The sequence below is a fragment of the Athene cunicularia genome (genome assembly GCF_003259725.1).
Source record: "Athene cunicularia isolate RWA chromosome Z unlocalized genomic scaffold, athCun1 chrZ_part3, whole genome shotgun sequence".
NCBI classification, from domain to species: Eukaryota; Metazoa; Chordata; class Aves; order Strigiformes; family Strigidae; genus Athene; species Athene cunicularia.
The window spans coordinates 10008026-10028740 of NW_020799144.1; the positions used below are offsets into that span (position 1 = coordinate 10008026).

General features: G+C 40.5%; 2 protein-coding genes across 3 annotated transcripts in view; one reads left to right on the plus strand and one right to left on the minus strand.

The window, feature by feature from the left end:
* The first annotated feature begins 10 nt into the window (after window positions 1-10).
* Window positions 11-8077, plus strand: ZCCHC9 (zinc finger CCHC-type containing 9). 2 transcript variants are annotated; one of them, XM_026866651.1, is made up of 5 exons: window positions 11-467; window positions 1596-1746; window positions 2020-2112; window positions 3192-3260; window positions 7511-8077. In XM_026866651.1, exons 1-5 carry the CDS (start codon window positions 123-125, stop codon window positions 7516-7518), a joined length of 666 nt encoding a protein of 221 aa, XP_026722452.1. In that variant the 5' UTR covers window positions 11-122; the 3' UTR covers window positions 7519-8077. The 2 variants fall into 2 exon arrangements, with proteins under 2 accessions (XP_026722452.1, XP_026722450.1); XM_026866649.1 differs by lacking the exon at window positions 7511-8077 and adding an exon at window positions 5405-7183.
* A 1029-nt stretch (window positions 8078-9106) lies between these two features.
* ACOT12 (acyl-CoA thioesterase 12) overlaps window positions 9107-20715 on the minus strand; it is a 30656-nt gene continuing 19047 nt past the window's right edge. The window contains exons 10-14 of the mRNA XM_026866715.1: window positions 19424-19507; window positions 14292-14425; window positions 12727-12855; window positions 11499-11625; window positions 9107-10675 (exon numbers count right to left, since the gene is read on the minus strand). Of these exons, the coding sequence (XP_026722516.1) occupies window positions 10541-10675; window positions 11499-11625; window positions 12727-12855; window positions 14292-14425; window positions 19424-19507 (609 nt within the window). The 3' untranslated portion in view covers window positions 9107-10540. The remainder of the gene's footprint in view (window positions 10676-11498; window positions 11626-12726; window positions 12856-14291; window positions 14426-19423; window positions 19508-20715) is intronic.

Here is a 20715-nt window from a genome sequence, read left to right on the forward strand (position 1 = left end):
CTCGCCGGGGTCGGGCCGCCTGAGGGAGCGCTGACGCGCTGCGCTCCCCCGCGGGCTAGGGGCTCTGCGGGCCCCCCTGTTCACCTGTGGGTCTCTGTTCAGGAGCTGTCCGCGCCGCTGCCATGACCCGATGGGCTCGCCGAAACGGCGCTGTCGGCGCGAAGGCGCTGGATGCGACCCCCTGGGAGGAGATGGCGAGCGGCCCCCAGGGGCGGGAGGGCCGCTCAGGCCCTCTCTCCCTGAAGAAGGAGCAAGACAAGAGGAAGAAGAAGAACAAAAAGAAGAAGGAATATCTGAACGAGGACGTCAACGGGTTTGTGGCGTATCTGCGGCAGAGCTCCAGGGGTGGCGAGGTGGCGGAAGCAGACAGCGCGGCGTTGGAGAAGGACTTCGCGGTGGCCTTGAGGAAGGACAAGCGGCGGGAGGATAGGAGGCTGAAGAGGCAAGAAGTGAAGAAAAATGCCATGGTGAGTTTTGCCTTGAGTCGTGGGTGTTTCCCTGTCCCTGGTAGCTTGTTTAAAAACTTGGGAAAAGCCCCGTGAGGAAAATGCATATTCCTTATTCTCTGCTGATGCTGTCAGGGGGTGGTTCAGTGAGGAGACTGAGTGCTAAGTGACACTTCAAGTTAATAAAGTGAACTTGAATGTCTCAACTTTGAAGCAAACAATGAATTTCAGCCTAAGTCTTAGCCTTTAGTGCAGCTCTTCATGTTCAGCACTGTTCGTGCTACCCTTTGGTAAATTCTCAGCCCCTCTTGTCTCCTAGGTGAAACTAATTCAGTGCATTTCTATATGTAATTCATCACTACAATGTTCCTGCTGTTGTGGGGCCTCTTTCGGCACTGTCTTCAGCTTGAGAATTGGAGTGAGACCTCCATCAGACTTTAGTAAGGCTATAAAAGAAGTTATCCCAGCACAGACTTACACATTCAGCATAGTTTCATGCTGAGTGTAATCTGGGAACATAGTAGAGTTACTACTAATTAATCTTAGATATCTAAGTTCTTTATGAGTAAATTATAGGATTGGTGCAACATTGCTTATATTTGCCTAAGCACTTACTGCAGTATTGCTCTAGGAGCTTGTGAACTATGTTATAGTTAAAATCGAGTATCTTTACTCATCCATGGCACACAGTTGTCAATGAGTGAACAATGAGTGAACACTCTATACGGTGCATTGTTGGTAAAAGGAGAAAAGAACCATAATAATATGACTTAGTGGCACAGACCACTGACAGTTATTTTGTGACAGGGTACAGTGTGTCTTGTCTAGCTATTTTTCCCTGAGGAGAAAATCCCTTGATATGTTTGGCTTCTGAAATTCTGGAAGGCCTTATTAGACTGGGGTTTTCAGGTCTTTGAGTGCAATTCACAGAATCTTGTCTTTTTATGGTAGAGTAACCTTAAATCTCAACAGTAGAAATACATATAGTACTCTCAGGGTTTCAGCCAAGAGAAATAGTGGTCTAGTAAAAGTCTAGGTGAAAATCAGGTAATAGGAGTGAGTGAATTCTTCAGTAATGTCACTTTTATAAGTGATGTGTTTTGCTAAGTGTCTGTGAAAATGCATATAACACAATTTTTATTTTCAAAGGTATGTTTCCACTGTAGAGAACCTGGCCACGGTGTTGCTGATTGCCCTGCGGTACTTGAAAGTCAAGATATGGGTACAGGAATCTGTTACCGGTGTGGATCCACAGAACACGACATCAGCAAATGCAAAGCAAAAATAGATCCAGCGGTTGGTATGTCTCAGAAATTTGTATTTTGAGATGCTTTGGTCTGAGTTTTCTGACTACTGAAATATAAGCTTTGTGGTTTAATAATTTAACTGTTCTGAAGAGATAGGTTAATATGTTTAAAGGAATTCAATATTAGAACTATCTAACCGTGTAAGAAACAGTATAGTTTTTATAGTGTAATAGTGCAGTAAATTACTGTCTTTATGGTGTGTCCACAGTTGTCTATGACTTTAAAAAGTTTTTAATGTGGATCATAAACTCTGTGGGATTTTTCAGGGGCATTTCCTTATGCGAAATGTTTCATCTGTGGTGAGATGGGTCATCTGTCAAGGTCATGTCCAGATAATCCCAAGGGATTGTATGCAGAAGGTGAGTGTACTGATTTACTAAAACCAAACCATATTTTTCATACTTACCTGATATGGAACAAAGTAACATTGCAAGTGAATGAGGATCTGACTGAAAGGAATTTCCAAATCTCTTTTGCTATTGGTAAAAGCAGATTAATTCTGGGGAATTCAGTGTTAATACCCCTAATTGCCCAGGGATTTCTGTTTTAATTGTAAGCTTAGTGTTAAACAAAATGAGATGCAAAGTACAAGAACTTGATTGTGCTTGCAGTATCAGGAGGCACACAAACAAAATCATAATAGGGTGCATGTATGTGAGTCAGTGTGTATTTAAATGCACATATACCAAAGTAAAAACATACTGTCATATATAGCTTAAGACTTTGAGAGGTGTTCACATGAAACAAGGGCTTCACTAGAAAGAAGATGTGTTCGGTTTAAGTGACTTTAATGAGAAATGTGATCTAAGTTTGAAGACTGCACTTATGTTCTTCTCTGCCTGATTTCTCTGTTGGCACTGACAAATAGCATTCTGTCTCCCTGTACAAACTTGAAGGTCTGGCAAACTCAAAAGGGTGATCTTACAGCATGGTTTAATTGGTAGAAAAATCATTTTATTTTCAGTGTTTGGATTATGAGTAAAATTTATATTGCGTATCTTAGTACCTGCAGTTGGATTACCTGCCTCAGGAACTCCTGTTAATTTCAGAATTTCATTTGAATGTGAATTTCAGCAGATTTCATCTTGTTTGTCAAAAAGAGAGCTTTCCAACAAATCAGAAATACTCAGTGTGTGGTGACTGGAATTTGTAGTATGTGGTTGCAAACAGCTCTGTCTGTCAGACACAGAGACAGAGGAAGCTGTGTTTGCAGGCTTCTAAGGCTGGCTGCATATCTGCTCCACGATGTTATAAAATAGAATATTATTGTGCCAGGGAGTGCAGACCTGTCTGTAGGGACATTTCCTAATCTTACATTTTGTCGCCACAGTTAAGTAGAAGAAGATTTTTCAAGATACAAACAAGAACAAGAGTTTGGGGTTTTTGTTGTGTTTGTGTTTTTTTTACCAGGATGAGTAACAACTGTCTCCCTTAACAGGTGGTGGGTGCAGACTTTGTGGCTCTGTGGAGCACTTCAGGAAAGACTGTCCAGAAAAACAGAACGCAGGTGAGATGCAGGGAGTGTACAGAGTGGAGTTTGAGTGCACAGTTGAGTAATGCTTATTTACTGCTTTTCCTGAGTTTTGTCAGGGAAAAAAAACTTTGAGAAGTTGTAAATAGTAAATGTGACCTTCCTTTGGGAGTGAGCCCTTATATTAAGGGGTACATGGAGGAGGTATTAAGTTGCAATGGAAAACTTGAACTTAATGTTAAAAAATTCTAGCTTGTGGGTTTCTGAAGATAACACGAGCTAATGTGTATTCATTAGCCAATATTTATGCTGCTGTCCACAACGTAGCAGCTGTAGGACAGAACTGGTTTCTTCTTTTGATTCTAATTTCTGTGTGAAGTAGTGGAACTGGATGTAATGTCAGTTGCAGGGTGATGGCGCTGGCAGCTTGCAAAAAGCTCCATGTGCAGGCAAGTGTTCAAGTCATTCAAGACAACAGAGAAAGAGGAGACAGGAGGTTTGTCCAGGGGGACTTACCAGATAATCTGCTTAATTACGTGTGCTTCAGTTATCTTTGTGGGTGGAAAAACTAAATTATATACAAAAAACCTGTGCTAAGGAATGCAAAAGCATCAAACAAGGGTTTGAAGAATGATTCTGTTACTGAAGTGTGGCATTTTTGTGCATTTTTCTACTTTGTTTGCCTGGCTTATATAACTTAACAATATATGCCACTTCAGTGGAATTTATGTAAGAAATAGGCAATAGAGGCCTATACTTTATCCGTTTTGTGTATCTGATCTTAACATACATGATGTTGTTGTATGCAAGTGCATATGTAACATTCCAGACATGTGCTGCTTTGCTAGCTTAGAGCAAGTGAGAGTGATTCTTAACTGGTATGACAGAAGTTTCTGATATGAAAAGACTTTAAAATTTCCCGGGACTCATCCTCTGTGGCTGATTGTTGGGCAGTGCCCACTCGGCTGCTGAGTTGAAAGCCTGTAACATACCCCTTTTGGGATTTGTGCACACTACTTTTATGGCAAACTACCTCTGTGTGGTTAACACTTTTTGTAAATCCAAAACCAGTACAGGTGCTGTAGGAGAAAGGAAACATTTGTAGGGAGGGGCACTGCTCAAAGCTGGGCTGGCTGTTTCCAGGACACGTCAGCCTTCAATTGTTAGGGCAGTCCAATGCAAGCCTTTCTGCTCTCTTGCAGTAGGGTTCTGAATTATATGTGATGCAGAACTGGAATTTTTTCTGCCATTTTTTTTTTTTTTGAGAAGTTTTATGTCCATAATGAAGATTGACAACCCCTGTTTGATTTCCCAAGGGACATAGTCTTTATGCCGATGCTTCAAAACTAGTATTGCTGGTTACAAATAGTTGAAATAATTGGAACCGTGACACTGTTAGTAGGAATTGTAATACTCTTTGAATCAGTTTGCATCATGCAAAGTACTTTCAGACTATAGGAAGGTAGCTGATAGCTGGCAAAGAAGTGTAGGCACTACAGCTTATTTCTTTAGGTTAGAGGTATTTGGTCTGCTTTAATATACAGAAATTATTCCAAGTAAACATTGGTATATAAGTGTGGTATTCTTGTTATAATTTGATTTGTCGCTCTAAAAATTAGATTGTCATTCAGAAAAGAACTATCAGTTGATTAATGGTGTTTTCTCTGGGAAGGGGGTGTGAATTGGTCTAAGTGCATTTAAACAGCAAAACAATGACGTTGACTATATGCAGGGATGTAAGTTGAGAAGTGTCAATTTTGTTCTGTTGTGCCTCTTCAGGCTTAGTTTTCTCATCTGTGCAACAGAGGAGATCTTTTCTGTATATCCAGAGATGCTTGACGTATTCTGAAATCTTCATCATAAGAGTTATTTGGACTTGTGGGAGAGCTAATGTATCATCTGCATGCTCTCTGAATGTTTCTTTGGACAGACAAATAGGAAAAACATGTAGCAGTGATTTCTGAACCTTGACAATCTACATGGGGGAAGAAAAGGAGTTTACAAAACACAATTTTAAAAAAAGTTGTGTAAGGAAAGTTGGTTTCAGAGGTATAACTAAATGCACAGATCTTTGGTGAATTAATGACAGGCCTTTGTGGGCCAAATCTTCGTCAAATGCAAAAGTTTGATCAAACAGTAATGTTTAGCCTTTCCATAATCTCTTGTCTCTCTCTCTGCAGATCAGGTTACAGTTGGGCGATGGGCCACTGGAATGAGTGCAGATTATGAAGAAATTACAGAAACAACAAAGCTGCAAAAACCAAAAGTTAAAGTACCCAAAGTTGTTACTTTTTGAAGTCCTCTTGGTTCTGAACCACTGTGAGCCTGCACTGCTTCACTCCAGAGTAGTGACTCTGTGAAAGTGGATTGCTGGTTCCAGAAAATCAAGCAAACTGCTGCTGCTAAATTATTTCTGTTTTGGTCCCCCCTCACTTTTCCAGTTCGTTTCCCAGACTCACTCAGTTTACTGTAAAGCTGGGATCAACAGAAATGCAGCAAGTGGAAATTTTATTTTTATACGTCTCTGCTGAAGTACAGCATTCCCTCCGATTCACATTCCCTCTCACTGCCAGCCCTCTGAAGAGGGAAACTGGTTATTTGTAACAGGGATCTGGTTGCAGTAACCAAACAGGGCATGTGCATTTTATCACGGGGGTTTATGACCACTGGATCTCGGTGGTTGGTATTGTTACCTTACAAGTGCTGCTTTTACTTGTCAGAGATGAACACAATCATGCTGATCTTATCAAGAGCATTTTTCTGTTTCTCTGTTTCATTCTTCTGTTTTCTAAAGAGTCTCACTGGGTTTTGGCTTGGTGTTGCCTTATCCTTTTAGGAAGAATTGGGTTTTTGCTCTAAGTACCAACTTGAGCAGTCTTGTGGCAAAGTTATTTGGTAAACTCTATGGCCTGTAGTACTGGGGTTGCAATTCTTGCTGCTCATGGTAGGTCAGGTAAAATGTGTATGTGCATTAACCTGATCGCTTGCGCATGTTTGAGTGTTTGTTCACTGATAGAAATAGAATCATGCCCTTCCTCTGATACCTGTAGTGAAATACACCTGAAAAGAGTTGGATAGCAAGTGAGCAGCTTGCTTAGTTTCTTTACGTTTTTCAAGGAAAGTGCTTAAAAATCTTTATTGTTTCTATCCCATGGTGAGTTGGGAGTAAGCTTTGCTTTGTCTTATGCATGCCTGCTTAATGGCAGACTTACTTTAAAATGGAGACTGCAGCCTGAAAAACTACAGCCTTAGAAAAAAGTATCAAAACCGACTCAAAACGAAGTTCCTGGAACAGCTCTTCAAATACTGTGCGTAGTACTCAGCCTGTGCAGCTGGTGGTGGTTGTCCTTCACTGTGGATCATCTCTCCTGAGGTGAGCCAGGAAGCTGGATGTCTCAAGCTCCTCGCACAGGCAGCGCCTTCTGCTGAGCAGGCGCCCTGGCAGCGTTCCGGGCAGGTGCTGTGCTGTGTCCACGCTGTGCTCCCCGCGTTGTGCCGCCTGGCATGGACCTGTGTGCCAGCCACATCGGGCTCCTCACTCCTCTGCTGCGGGTCTGGTTGCCATCGGACGAGTACAGGACTTCAGTGATCCAGAATTCTTAAATGTGCCTTCTAAACACTTCAGCTTGCCTTACGCAGTAATAAGTAACATTCCTTGAGGGAAAGCTGCAGAGTGGTAATGCTATTGCTTCTAAAGCTTTCATTTACCCTTCCAATAAGTGCCCTAAGGATCCATATGTCAGCTGGGTGAGAACACGGAAGGAACATCAGAGCACAGACTGGAGCTCAGGACTGGGTTTTGAGGTGCTTAGGACCAGCTACCGAAACTGTAGGGTTGGAACATAGTTTTGTTACAGCAAAAGTCAAGTAAAGGAATTTAATCGTTTGGATATATTCTATATTTGTACATGTTAATTTTAATAAAATGCTGCTAAAGAATCAGTAGTTGGAGCTCTTATTTTAGGGTTCCTGGTCCTGCTTTGGATACAAAGACACATTAAGTTGACTAAGACAGGGCGTGTGTATTCAGTTTATAATAATTGGAGCACACGTTTAAATGGGGAAAAGGAGTGGATGTGACTGAAATCAAGGATTAATTACAGAGTTTTAATTAGGCTAAAGCTCAAAGCAGTATCACTTTATTGTGGACATTTTGCAACACATTTTTTCCACCTTAAAAAGTGTCTCTATTATATGAATAAGTATACTGTTTAAAAAGCATCTGTTTAGATCATTTCCTGTCTTTAAAACCTCTCTGGTATTGTGCCATGTCCTTTTACCCATAGGAACTTGAAGTCCTGCACAGTGGTACCGACGCTTCCCAGATAAGGGGTTGTTGTAGATGGTGTGGTGTGCTAGTTGTGGTTTCAGAGCACGGCCTCTCCTCCCGAGGAAATGGCTGCTGTGAGCCTGTGGCTCCAAGCAAGACGTGGTCGCCCAGTTGTGCTAATGCAATCTGCGGCAGAAGCGTCCCTTTGACAGACGCTGAGTTATGCAGTGCATGACATGTCATTTGGAGGAAAAGAGAATTCACGGTTCCCTTCCCACAGCTGATCAGTGTCCCTTCTGCTTGCTGAGAGGGACTGCTAAAACTGGGATGACTGAGAGGGCGGTTGTGGCAAAAGAAGTCCCACAAGTAGCAGTGGATTAATCATTGTTCTTGAAATATTGGAGCTCAAGTGAGACATGCTGGTGTCCAGCTTGCACACCTGAGCCCCTTCAGTCCTTGTCATGTTCCTCTGGGGGTCAGTGAGCCTTACAGCCCTCACTAGGTGAAACAACCTTGAGTTTTGTACCTGTTGCTTTGATCCATCTTGCACTAAAAATACCACTTGTTGGGTTCCTACACCTGACTACTGCTCTGTTCTCCCCTGAGAAGAAATAACGGCCTTCTTCAGACTTAAAAAATCACAGGGTAGGGGCTCTGTAAGAATTTCAGTAGAAAGGCAGCAGCTGTTCCCGGGTAATCACGTGCTTGCAGGGGACCCTCTCTTGTCCTCTGCTTCAGTGACTGCTGAGAAAAAGATGTTGCTGAAATGCTTGTACTAAGCTCTAAAGCAGCTGCACATGTTAGTAATTTTCAGTAACTTGCACAAAACTACTTGTTAAATGCACCCACTAATCTCTTTTCAGATGAGTTCACAAAGGTATGCGTAGTTGAAGAAAGCTGTTTGAAAAGCTATTGTAAAAGGTGCTGCATGTAAAGTTGCATTGTGTCCACAGATAAATTCAGAAGTTAGGCAAATAACTGAGTTTAAGGCAAAGTCTGTGCACCAGAAACCTTAATTTCCTTGTCTTAGAAGTTGCAGAGAGGTTGGTAAAATACAATCCTTGGTCCATGTTAAAAAGACTCTACCCACAGGCGCGCCCCCCCCCACCCGGGCCCCGAGACATCTGGTGGCTGCTTCTGGAGGTGCTTTGTGCTACGAGGGCCGAGGTCTCAGGTTTGGAGGCATAGGGCAGAACCTCTCATATGGGCCTGAGCTTGGCAGAATGCTAATATTTAAAAACTGCCAAAAAATGTTCTCCAGATAGCCCTTGCAGTAGCCACACTGAGCTCAGGGTGTAAATGCCTCTAAAGGCAAGTTATAAATCGTGCTGTGTAGGAAGCCACCCAAACAGCTGATAAGAAATGCTTGGTGCAGGCAGCATTGGGGCTCCTGGTCCCCAATGTGTAGTGCATGTATTTAAAGCTGAACATTAGGTGTCTCTGCTCACTAAAAATCGGGACTGCAGAGACTTACCTGCCCACCCCAGAGCTTGTCTGCCATCATCTGCACCCACCAAGCGTGGGCAGGACTCGCAGAGCTGAGCCCCTGGGCCACAGAGGAGGCCTGGACCCAGCTGAGCCAGGAGTAGGCAAGCAGGGCCTCAGAGGTTTTCGTGCTGGGAGGGGGCTGCCCTGTGGCTGCTGTCCTCAGCCCACAGGATGAGGTGTTGCACCTTACCCACGTGAGAAAAATGATCATCCAAAATCAGGATCTGGATCTATAGTCTCTCCTCCAGAGCCAAAGACCAGGACCCGCTTTAGTTTTTTTATTCCTAGTGCAAAGGTATCCCTGTGTTGTGTGGCACGCTGAGGCCAGCCTTCACTAGGTGTAGAAGGCAGCAGCTGATTCCACTGGTGCTTTGGTTCAAGGCCATACCCAAACTAAACTAGTCTTGTTGAGGGGCCAGGTGATTCACGGTGCTGGTGTACCCACAGGGCTTCCAGGACTCCAGTTGGTGTCTCTTCTGCAGCACCTGGTAGACATGCCCTGTCCAAAATGTGCAGGCATGCTATAACTATAAATCACCGATGACAGCTTTGATTATGGGTCAGATTGAAGATATTGTTTCAGTGGGAACTGGACCAGAGCCCTAGAGCTCTTGCTCTACCAAGGGTGAGACTACAGAAAGATAAAATGCCACTGATACAGTTCACAAGCTTTGATTCTCTTAACACCCCCGCATTCATGTTACAATCTGACTGCTGATGATCATACTTGTTTTCCTGAACAAGGCTCTTTTTAGCAAAAATAAGAGCAGAAAACAAAGTAGACGCAGCACAATAAAACCTCTGAAACCTTTTCATCTGTGAGGGAGCGGATCCAAGAGTCTTACTGTTCTGCATTTATTCAACACTAGCAAAACAGTCTTGCACAGAACTTGCCAGCAGGAGGTCATGGCACTTTGTAAGAGGCCAACAGCCCCCATCATCAGTACAAAGCGGTCTTTCTGGAACATCTGATGCCACTTCAGAGATAAACCTAATAAAAGTTGCGATGGATTTGTAACCTCAGAAAAATAATTTATTGGAATTCACAGATAAACTACAAGCATTAACAATAAAAGCACAAATATTAGCAAACACTAACTTATATGGGGTATTATCAAGTTATATGTAATGGGTGCACAAGGACGTAAGACAACCAGGTCAGAGCACTGGATAAGCTACTTAGCAGCCCTGCTTCTCTGCAAATTACACAGGGCATTTACTGGTTTAAGACTGACTGAATGCCATTCCATTCAAAATAACATCAAAATAGTAAAATAGTCCCATGAGCTACAATTCTGCTGGGCCAAGTTCTGCCTCCATTCATTAATGAAATCAAGAGCAGTATCTGTCCCTCAGTCTTTGTAAAATTAAAAATTGGACCCTAAAGCCTAATCTTAATTTGACAGAAAATGTTTGTACTGGATGTTCTCAAGCTCAGCCCAATACTGGCTACATAATCCACAGTAACGAGCAGAAAAATGATCAACATGCATGCAGGAATTTAAACCAGTACTGCTTGATAATCTTTAGAGGTCTCTTCAGAAATCTGTTTTTAACTTCAATACTTGATGCCTTTCAGCTCCAAGAACTTTATACATTCCAAAGCAGTGTCTTCAATGGATTTTGATGAGCCAGTGAGATTTGCAGCTAAGTACGGCATAACACCTGATGTCACTTGATTGAAGTAACACACCTGTTTAAACAAAAATAAATGAAACAAAAAAGCCTATGGAATGCAATAGTTAGCAATTTTTTGCAGCCTAGATGAGTATCAAAGTTTTTATGGATGCTAATAGAAACACATAGTGCTTCTGAAACTGAAGACAATAATTAGCAAAATAGACATGCCTTTTTTACAGTACTTTAATGATCTCGGTGTCCTCACTACTGACAGGTCCTCAAGCATCTGTAGGTAAATGTACACAGCAGTGCATCAAGAAACATTGTGTGTAAACTGTTAAATATATGTGCTTTATGAACAAAGCTGTTGCCTGAAGAAAGAATTCCAGCCATTGAGGGTGAATTTTCAGAAATATATTTTCTTAAATGAAAAAGTTATAGCCTTCCCATGGGAAAAATCAAAAGGAGAAGACTGTCATTGATTCAGAGATGGGATTCATACTGCATAATTTCTGACATATGAAAGTTTAAGCATTTAATCTGAACTAATTCATTGGATTTCTTCCGTAGTCAGTGAAGGGAGATGGACACCACCACAGACCAGTTTAATGCGCACCTTCTAGAAGCATGTTTTTGGATTGAATGAATGACTCTGGAGGTGCCTGGCCATCTCCAGTGCTTAGTTTAGATTTCATTCCTAACATTCAGGTTGGGCAAGACAGATTGCACTTTGTGGAATAAAGAATGTCTTAATAACCAAGCTGAACTCTGGGTAAACTGACTCATTTTTTGTTATATTGCTGTTACTGTTCTAGACTGTCAGCTCAAATAAGATTGTATGTACATGTATATACTACAGGAAAGGAGACACAGCTGAGGTCTGCAGAACTACTCACTGTACAGGAGCTGTTGCAGTCACTGTAGATCTGGAATCCAGCACAAAGGACTTCACTTCTGCAGTATTCTGAAGAAGGTGGCATAGACTTGAGGGTCACTGACTTTACAGCTACTACGTAGGGTTCACTGCAGGGCAAAGGGAAGAATCAAATATGTCTTCAATGAGATGTTAAAAAAGATACATGTAAATGACTAGACACAACTACACCAAAGATGTGATTTTTGTATGAAGGCAAACAAGCTCCTGTATGTTTAAAGATGTATGTTAAAAGATTCAGCCCTCTTGAGTCTCATTAAGGCTTTGACACAGATTCTAATCAAGAAGCCTTCTGCGGAAAGTCTCAGAACAGTCACACATAAAACACCCACTTTTTAAAATTTATCCAGCTCTCCATGACCCACATTTACAGAATCAGGGCCTGGGAGCAAACCTTACTATGAGGCTTTACAGCATGGCCCCAGAAAGGTAGACATGATTCAGTTCCCAGATGTGGGGGTAAAAAAGCAAACACATTGCAGAATATGCCATTTTGGAAGCAGTGTTCTGTCAGCATGAAGAATTACTGAATATAAGACAGAAACTGAGAATAAAGAACAATGATAGACCAAATGATCCCATTTGTCCATGTTTCATTGGGCAAGAACAAAAGGAAATCTAATAAAAAAAAAAATCGATGTATATTAAAGTGATGATGAGACTTTCTAAACCACATTCAGCAGCAAAATTTAAATTAAAAAAAAAAAAAAAAAGCATCACACTGAGATTTCAAGAAAGGCCAAGTACCTCCTTCAATCAGAAAATCTCCAGAATTACTTTGGATGGGATTATAAAGTCACTTAAAACAGACAAACTACCAGTTACGTGCTTTCCACTGACAGGCCCTCTGGGACATGTTTTTTTCCAGAATGCCTGTTTGCAATTCTGGCCTATTTTCCCTCAGGATGGACCACTCCTGATGAGTCACTATCAAAGAAGCAATACTGGATTACACTACAGATTTGTGATGCTTTGAATTTACTTCATTGCACCTCCATATTGCAAAACAAATCTGGTTGTGCAAACTCAAGAAGCAACACATTGTATTTTAAATCAGCTACTAATCTAATTTTCTGAAAAAATAAAATGCCATCTTTGCCACCCAGTGACAGGCCCAGATAAAGGTCAACAGTAATTAAAACTGTGGCTCCAAAGTGCTCACAGTTTTAAACTTGGAATTGTATACTCACCTTGGCTTACAGGGTTGCCTTTGAGACACAAGAATCACAAAATCTCTGGGTTTATGGCCAGTGATGGGTGGAGATGTAACATAATATATTTTCTCATCTTCATTCACAGCCTGTAGGACTTCGCAAGTTCTGCAAATACATTTAACCCACACATATGCAGATGCAGACCCTGATGTACGCAATAGCATCTCTTACGAAAAGCACAATACCAACATATATTCCATTCTAACATTAAGCCTACAAGTTTTATATTCATGCAGCAAGAAAGATAGAGAAAGACAGAGTGAAAAATTTAGGTGTTCTGCAACACCTTTCTGCAACACCTCTCTGTCCCACAGAATTGTTAAAAAGTGCTGCAAGGTGCTACAGCCATGTCTTAAAGGCGTATCTTTTGCATTCTGTCAATTTCTGTTTGGAATTACATCAGCTTGCAAGCCAAACGCTGAATGAAAACATTGTCCATCTGACACACCACAAGACAGTCAGGAAACATTTGTAAAATTTTATTCAAAGTGTGTCCTACTCCCTTCAGACAGGGCCACTTGGGTAGGACACACTCTTTCACTGTCTTGGAAGTACTGATCACTATCCCTTGAGTTTTCACTACAAAAAAAAAAAAAAAAGTCAGAATTTTCCTATACACTGGCAGTTATTGATTTATTTAATTTCAGCTTCTACTACTTCAGCAATAATCACTGCTAAGCCAGTATTCGATTTTGACCAGTCAATCAGGCTTCACAGTAGTTGTAAGAAAGGTGAGATTTTTGGCTGTAGATACAGAAAATCAACATAGTATTTCTTCAGATTTCATTTGTTCCAAGCCATAAATTCAGCAGAGATTGTACATTTTCAAATATCCCTAAGCTTCCACTTTCACCCTCTGATCTATTTTTCAGAAGAGGATGACTAACTGAAAAAAGTTTCTCCTTTAAGAGAATATATACCAAATTGGTGTCATATCAACTCAATTCTCTCTAGTCATTATTCTACACCATATAAGGTAAATAAAAAACCTCAAACACCTTTGCAGCAATTCTGAAACCCATTCCAATTCACATACACTTTATAAGATGCTATTTTTCTGAAAATATGCACTTTGAAGAACCCCATTTCTTGCTTTCTCACATTGAATGTACGATGAAGCTGAGCATGAGTGTCCTGAACATTACAAACATGAAGGAGTCCACAGCTTTGCCTTACTTTTTACAGAGAGCATGCACAATATATCTGCCTCAAATTATATGCAATTTACTAAAGCCTTTTAAGACACACATGTCTAGGCATGGAATTGTGTTCATTTTAGAAAAGGGTAACCTCTGTCCCAGCTGTCTCTCTTGACAGTCCAGAGCAACTGTGTTTTAAAATCAGACTAAGAAGAAATTAAATTTTATTTTTAAGGTAAGAAAAAACAATCCATACTTTGACTAATGAATCTTTAATGTCAGCTTTTACAGCAATTCCTTCTTAATTAGGTAGAAAAGTGTCAACATCTCAAAAAATATTTGTATTCGAAAAGGTTAGTTGTCAGTGGACTCGAACAGTCTTAAAGAAAGATAAGTTCTTACAAGAAATGTTTGTCCCATTGTTGGCGGAATGTGAAGTCAGACAGAAGGGAGAAAGCTAGATGTGACGGTACCTTCACCTGCATTTCAACTTTGAGCGACAACACATCACCCTCCTCATGAGTCCATATTTTTATCTGAAAAGTGAACAACATATTCAAACCAAAGAATTATTATTATAAATATTTTAACACTTAAAATTTTACATATTTAGGACTTAAGCAGATTTTCTCAGGACTACCTATGTAACTATATCTGACAGAAGGCATCTGAGTATTCAAGATTAGTGTAACATTAAAATACAGCACAATGTAAAATCAAGTACTCTGATAGCATAGTGACATCACACAGCTTTTATTACGTCGCTTTAGGGATAGCTGAATTAGCTTGCAAGTGGAACTGGATGAGCCAGAGGCCAGTATGACCTTCTCACACTGCACATACAGAGTCTCTAAATACCCTTCATGCTGCAGGTGCCTTGGAACAAACTGAGTTATTTCAGTGTATTTTTCTTCTTGTCAGGACCATGTAGATGTCATCATAAACAACAGCAGATCCACTTAGGAATAAAGGTAAAAGGCTCTTCTCAGCCTTGTTATAGAAAGTCTCCTCATAGACACTCCAGAAACTAACGGGGGCAGCCTGAGGAACCCATGCAATTATTTTTATGAATTTGGCGTCAGTGATTGGTGACAGGAGATTGGACTTTTTAAACCTGGGCAGGTGAGTACTAGTCTAGAATTTTACCATTTTTTTAACCCAAACCTTTAAGCCCTTGAGCCAGGTCGAGTTACATAAATATGGGAAAGGAGGGAAAGGTAACATACAATTTATTAGAAAGGCCTGAAATAAACTTTATTAATGTAGGTTTATGTAAAGTATCTACAGGTGATGGTTACTTAAAGCTTTCCAGAAATTTGAAACTACAGAGCAGAATCCATTGGATGTGGCTCTGATGAGCAGGAGCAAGCTGGAGTGAAGCCATACTAGAGATGAGCATCCTTGCAGTATGTGTGAGACTTCATCAAAATAAGACAAACCAAGCAACTGCCCTCCCTGCCGTCTGGATTTTGGAACACATACAGCAATCCTGCAGATTGCAGCTTCGGAGAGCTTATCTACAGATATCCACAAGGGACTAAATTTTTACAAAAACACTTTCTGATCTTTAAGAGGCATGGTTTTGTATGATACATGGTCAGCCCAGTAGCCTTGTCTTTAATTAGTAGTTAGTAGAATTCAGCCACTTCAGCTCTGTTTGTCTATGCAAATCAGTCACACATTGGCCTATGTCCCCTTCCCCTGAAACGACTCAACATTTCTCTTTCCAAAATATCTTTTTTTTCCTTCTCCCCTATGTGAAGCAGAGTGCCTGGACTTGATATACTGAAAAACCATTTCAAAGCATAGTTTTGCCTTACTTGTCCCACACTTGCAGTATCTTGTCTTATTTTGGGTCTATTTCTAGTCATAGGCCTAAACCCTAACACTAGAGAATTCAGAAGGAATAGTACAATCCTTGCAAAAGAAGGGCTTGGCATGTTCCATAACCCTGTATAATGAAGAAGATGGGTAGAAGAGAGTGCTTAGAATTAGTCCCAATTTTTAATCTGATATGATAAATGACTTCTCAAATCCTAGAAAGTTTTACCAGATTTTCATTTCTAAGTGATACAATATTCATGAGCTTTGTCATCTCTGTTGTTTGGTTGGTTTTTTTTTTTTTTCTGTATTAATAATTAACAGTCTTTTGGTTAACAGAGCATTTGTTCAACAACACAGATTTTGTATGTTTTCATATTTTTCATGTTTTGGAATGAGAAAAAAAAAAGCCAACATAATCCAGCAAGCATCTTACTGAAATAAAGTCTGGCATAAAACAAAAGGCCTACAAGCTTTAGAAACCAGCTGCAGGATACATGGATCAATATTTCTCTAAGGCATAGAAATCATGTTGTCTTAGGAGTCTTCTAGACTAATCACAAAACAAAGTGGGAGGTGCAGCTGTTAAGTGGACATTGGCAAGGCTAGATTACTACTATAGGCCTAAAAGCCTTGGGGCTCTATGTGAAAGAGTTCACAGTGCCACTTTCTACCTTCAAAAACCGTCAACCAACTTGGAGTCATTCTAGTTCCAGGGAGAAGGAAACAAATCCTCTGCATATAGAGAAGCTCACGCTGCTTTGCCAAACCTACCTACCAGAATATTTAATTCTAAAACACAGTTCAGTCTAATGTCTTTGACAGTCTCCTTTCCCATAGTACTCTGCCTTCAGACAGAGCACTGATCAGTACTACCATCTGATTCCCACTACTTGTTCTTTCAGCCTCTCCCCAAGAAACCATTTCATGGACATTGAAGAGATCTGTTTGACTGGAGATGCTGCTATGTGTGTCTACCAGAGAAGGCTGAGTAGTTGTTCTGTGCCTACTCCACTGTACAAGATCAAGACCTGGTATAAGAGTGCAGAGAACGTAAGACCGCAAGATGTGTGTATGCTGGCCTGCAGTGCTTAAGGAAAGATAATGTAATGTTTAGAGCTGTCAGAAAGCCTTCCTTGGAGCTGCACCTATACCAGCATTTAGGGATTTGAGCACACATCTGAATTTGACTGGAGGAGCTGTATTGGTAAAGTCCAAGATAGATTTCACTCTCACTTTCTTTACCAAAGAGCAAATCTAATACACCTAGTGGTGTTAATTTATAGGTAAACATACCATCACATATCAGCACAAATGTACCCTCTGCCTACTGCTGACATCCACACTTTGTCAGCAGCCTACCTTGTGCCTGCAAGTAGATGTAAGTAAGTAAGAAGATTTACTGGAATAAGTGGTACACAGCAAGTGAAGAGGCCTGCGTAAGTGTGGTTTGCTACCACTGTTCACTGCATACATCCTTTCAGACAAAAAAAAAGGTAGTGTGCTACCCTGGATCCCTGACACTTCCTTAAGGAATATCTTTAAGGATTCTGACAGATTATGCAGAACTATCCAGAACAATGGGAGTAGATGGCAACTCTCCACCCATTGACAGCATCAGTGTGATTTGCATCCTACATCCCTCCTGAGATTTTTCTGGATTTAAGATGTGTACTTCGATTAGATGAAAGAACAGCTAGGAAAAGCTACTGAGGTTTTGCCACCAGATAAGGCCTAAATGGCTTAGAGGCAGATCTTACTATCAAGACTATTTTAAGATATTGAGAAGGGGGTGAAAGTTCCTGACTCAGTACTGGAAGGTACATGGTGTCTTGCTGAGAGAAAGAAATAACATCATGCTGTTTCAAAATGTCATTGTCATGGTTTGATCTCGGCTGGCAGCCAAACATCACACAGACACTCTCACCCTCCCCCTGCCTGGTGAATGGGGGTGATATCAGAGGGATAAAGGGACATTTGTAGGTTGAGATAAAAAACAGTTTAGTAATTGTAATAAACCAAAACAATAACAGTAATAGAAAGTACAAATGGGTAATGCACAACGCCACTGCTCACCACCCACTGACCAATATGCAGCCCACCCTCAGCCAGCGATCCTGACAGAATGAAGATCCCACCATTGCAAACCAGAAGTGAGAGAGAACCCACTTCCTTTATATACTGAGCCTAACCTCACAGGAAAATAACTCTATCCCAGCCAAAACCAGAACAGTCATCCAGAATGTGCATGGGGTTTGTGTTTTTTGTATGAAGTAATTTCTTCATAACATTTGGTGCTGGTCCTATTACAGGTTTCAAGCATTTAGTGTTAAGAAAGAAACTGAAATTGTGGCAGTCCCAGTGGATGGAGAAAGGAAGTTTCACATGGATAATAATACAGTCTTAGCAAAGGCTTCAAAAATAACGCTTAATGATTCAGTCTGATTGTTCAAGCTTGCTTTTTCCAGCATGAGAGCTGTCCATCATCTATTTGCCAACAGCACTGTTTGCTGAAAGTTATTAACCACTGGAACAACCTACACATGGAAACAGCAACTTTGCCATCACTGGAATTCCTCACGATTTATATATGCTCTTGCTCAAGTAGCTTATTGACTAGATCCAAGAATAAGTAAGTAAAGTTTCATAGCCTGTGACACGCAGGAGGTCAGTCTGAAAGATTGTAACAGTCTTTTCTTGTCTCAAAACATCTCTGAATCTACATAATCTTAAAGTAATCTTAGTGACTGAATAACCCTATTTCAGAAACCAAACCTTAAGATATCTCTCAATAGTTTGGAAAATTTGCACTGCATCTAGATTAAAACTGAGTTTTCCCAACTAAATTATCTTGCTACTGGTTTTATTAACAGAATCTTCCTACCTTAAAACTGGCTTACACAAGATTCCTTACTGATTCTGATCTTATAACACTGGTCAATGAACAGGGAGGTGCTTTGCTTTCAGGCTTTTATACTTTTTAAATAGAAAAAAGGGCAGAAAGAAAAATAGCTGAAAGAAAAAACAAGCACAGAAAAAGTCAAGTGGTCTTCTGAGAAAACAAAGACTGAAAAATCGGGTATATAAATTGCTGCTACCCGCCCATGGCAGTGTCCATTTGGAACCATCGCATGATAGTGACTGCTACTTAGAAATTTCTCCCATGCTGCACAGTGGTAAAGGCAGAATATTACAGACAGCCACACACATTTTGCTTATCACAGTGATATAAGAAGCCCTAACAGCACTGCCTAAGCAAAGATGTTCTAGTTTGGTGTTTTGCTGGAATCAAGCAATTTAGCAAAACCACAGAAGCACATCAGTTGTGGCAAAGAAAATGCCTCACACAAATGAGATGGTAACTGTGTTTTTATGCTCTGCTGTGTGTTGCTCAGCAAGCACAGCTGATCAGTTACTAGTAAGCCAGCCCTTCTGGGATCCCAAGTCCTGTGTTGATTCACAACACATTCAGGCCATCTTAGAAGAACTCTTTGGCACTTCCAGGTTGCAAAGCACTCTGGACAATCAGAGGTTGCTTTGCAACATTTCAGGGAAACTGCAGTTTTGGTTTTCAGACCTAGTCACCATAAAAACAAACACTGCCTAGCCAATGTATTTATTTACACATGTAAAACAATGTTTTTCTCTGCCTACCTCTTATGGTGAGACATAACTGAAGTGGCCATGTACCTATTACACAATTATGCACTTACATCATCCAGCGTACTGGTTATTTCCCATCCCGGTTTTGCTGCTAGCTGTGCCAGTGCAGCTATATTGCTGTAACTCACATACGCCTGAAACACAAGAAACATTTCTGAAAATGAAGTAGTAAAGGTACATTTCACTAAACATTGCAGAAATGAGATGTTCTTTTTCTGTCAATCGCAAACAAATATCTATTTTCCCATAAGTGTTTTCCTTCCAGAAAACACAGTCAAGTAGTTTCTGAATTAAATACTTTCAATAGCCAGATGATGTGCTCACATGGCTGTTGGCAAAACAACCTTAACTAAACAAAAACATAATACTACTTTTGGTTTCTCCAATTATGAAGCAGTGCAGAAAAACTGTGACCACCAGAGATGTAATACAGGTAACCTCTCAGACCACTAAATTAATGGGTTTGTCCATCTTCCTCCTAAGTAATTAAAACCTACTAGAAAATTAACCTCTTCGTTGCCATCAAGCTGTGGTTTATCTTGACAACTGCTTTACACAGCAGGCTCAGAGCATAAAAAGTGAAAATTTATCCCTTATTTATGTTTGACTACAGTGGATGGAATTCTCCCTTAATCACTGCATAAAGAGAATAAAGCCTTAGAATCTTTAATGACAGGTTTTAATATTAAATAAATCTTAAGCCATTTTTATCATTGTGAGCATATTTATATTTATTGTTTTGCAGAAAATAAATGCTGCTTCAGACGGTGGAAATGCCACTGTTAACAGCAAATCACTTGCTGCATATATATTTTTTTTTTTTTTTTTCATGTAATGGAAAAAGACCTGGTAAAATTTCTGGGAGCCACCGAGATCTTAAAAGCAAAGAAAATTTAACCACAAAAATTTGACACTGAAACAACATTTAGGGTGTCTATAAATCCATCTCAATTCAGGTTTGTCTCTATTAATTTCATGACATAGGCACATTCTGTGGCCTAGAATGTCCAAGCCAGAAACACATAACACTTGATGCAGAGTGTCTAGAAATGAACATTTTCACCTGTCCTTCCCATAGAAAGAAAGTTTACATTATTTCACTGTTCATCTGTCTGTTGGCATTATGCTGTCTCTCCCCACACTTTTAGCATTTACTAAATGGTCTCCTCACAGCAATTTTTAAGAAAGTCAGTGTCTGAATAAAGAAAAAAAGCCCCAACAAACTAATTCCTCTACAGGAGAATTCAGTTTTTTATGACCTGGGGACATGGGGACATAAATCTGTAGGAGACCTTACAACTCAGCTGCTTAAGGGGCCGCCTGTAAAAAGAGTCTATCTTAC

Excerpts from the sequence above, each read along its gene's own strand:
- ZCCHC9 (XM_026866649.1), top strand. The coding sequence starts at position 123 with ATGACCCGATGGGCTCGCCGAAACGGCGCTGTCGGCGCGAAGGCGCTG. Across the intron at positions 468-1,595 it reads AAGTGAAGAAAAATGCCATG|GTATGTTTCCACTGTAGAGA; the intron begins GTGAGTTTTGCC and ends TTATTTTCAAAG. Across the intron at positions 3,261-5,404 it reads TCCAGAAAAACAGAACGCAG|ATCAGGTTACAGTTGGGCGA; the intron begins GTGAGATGCAGG and ends CTCTCTCTGCAG.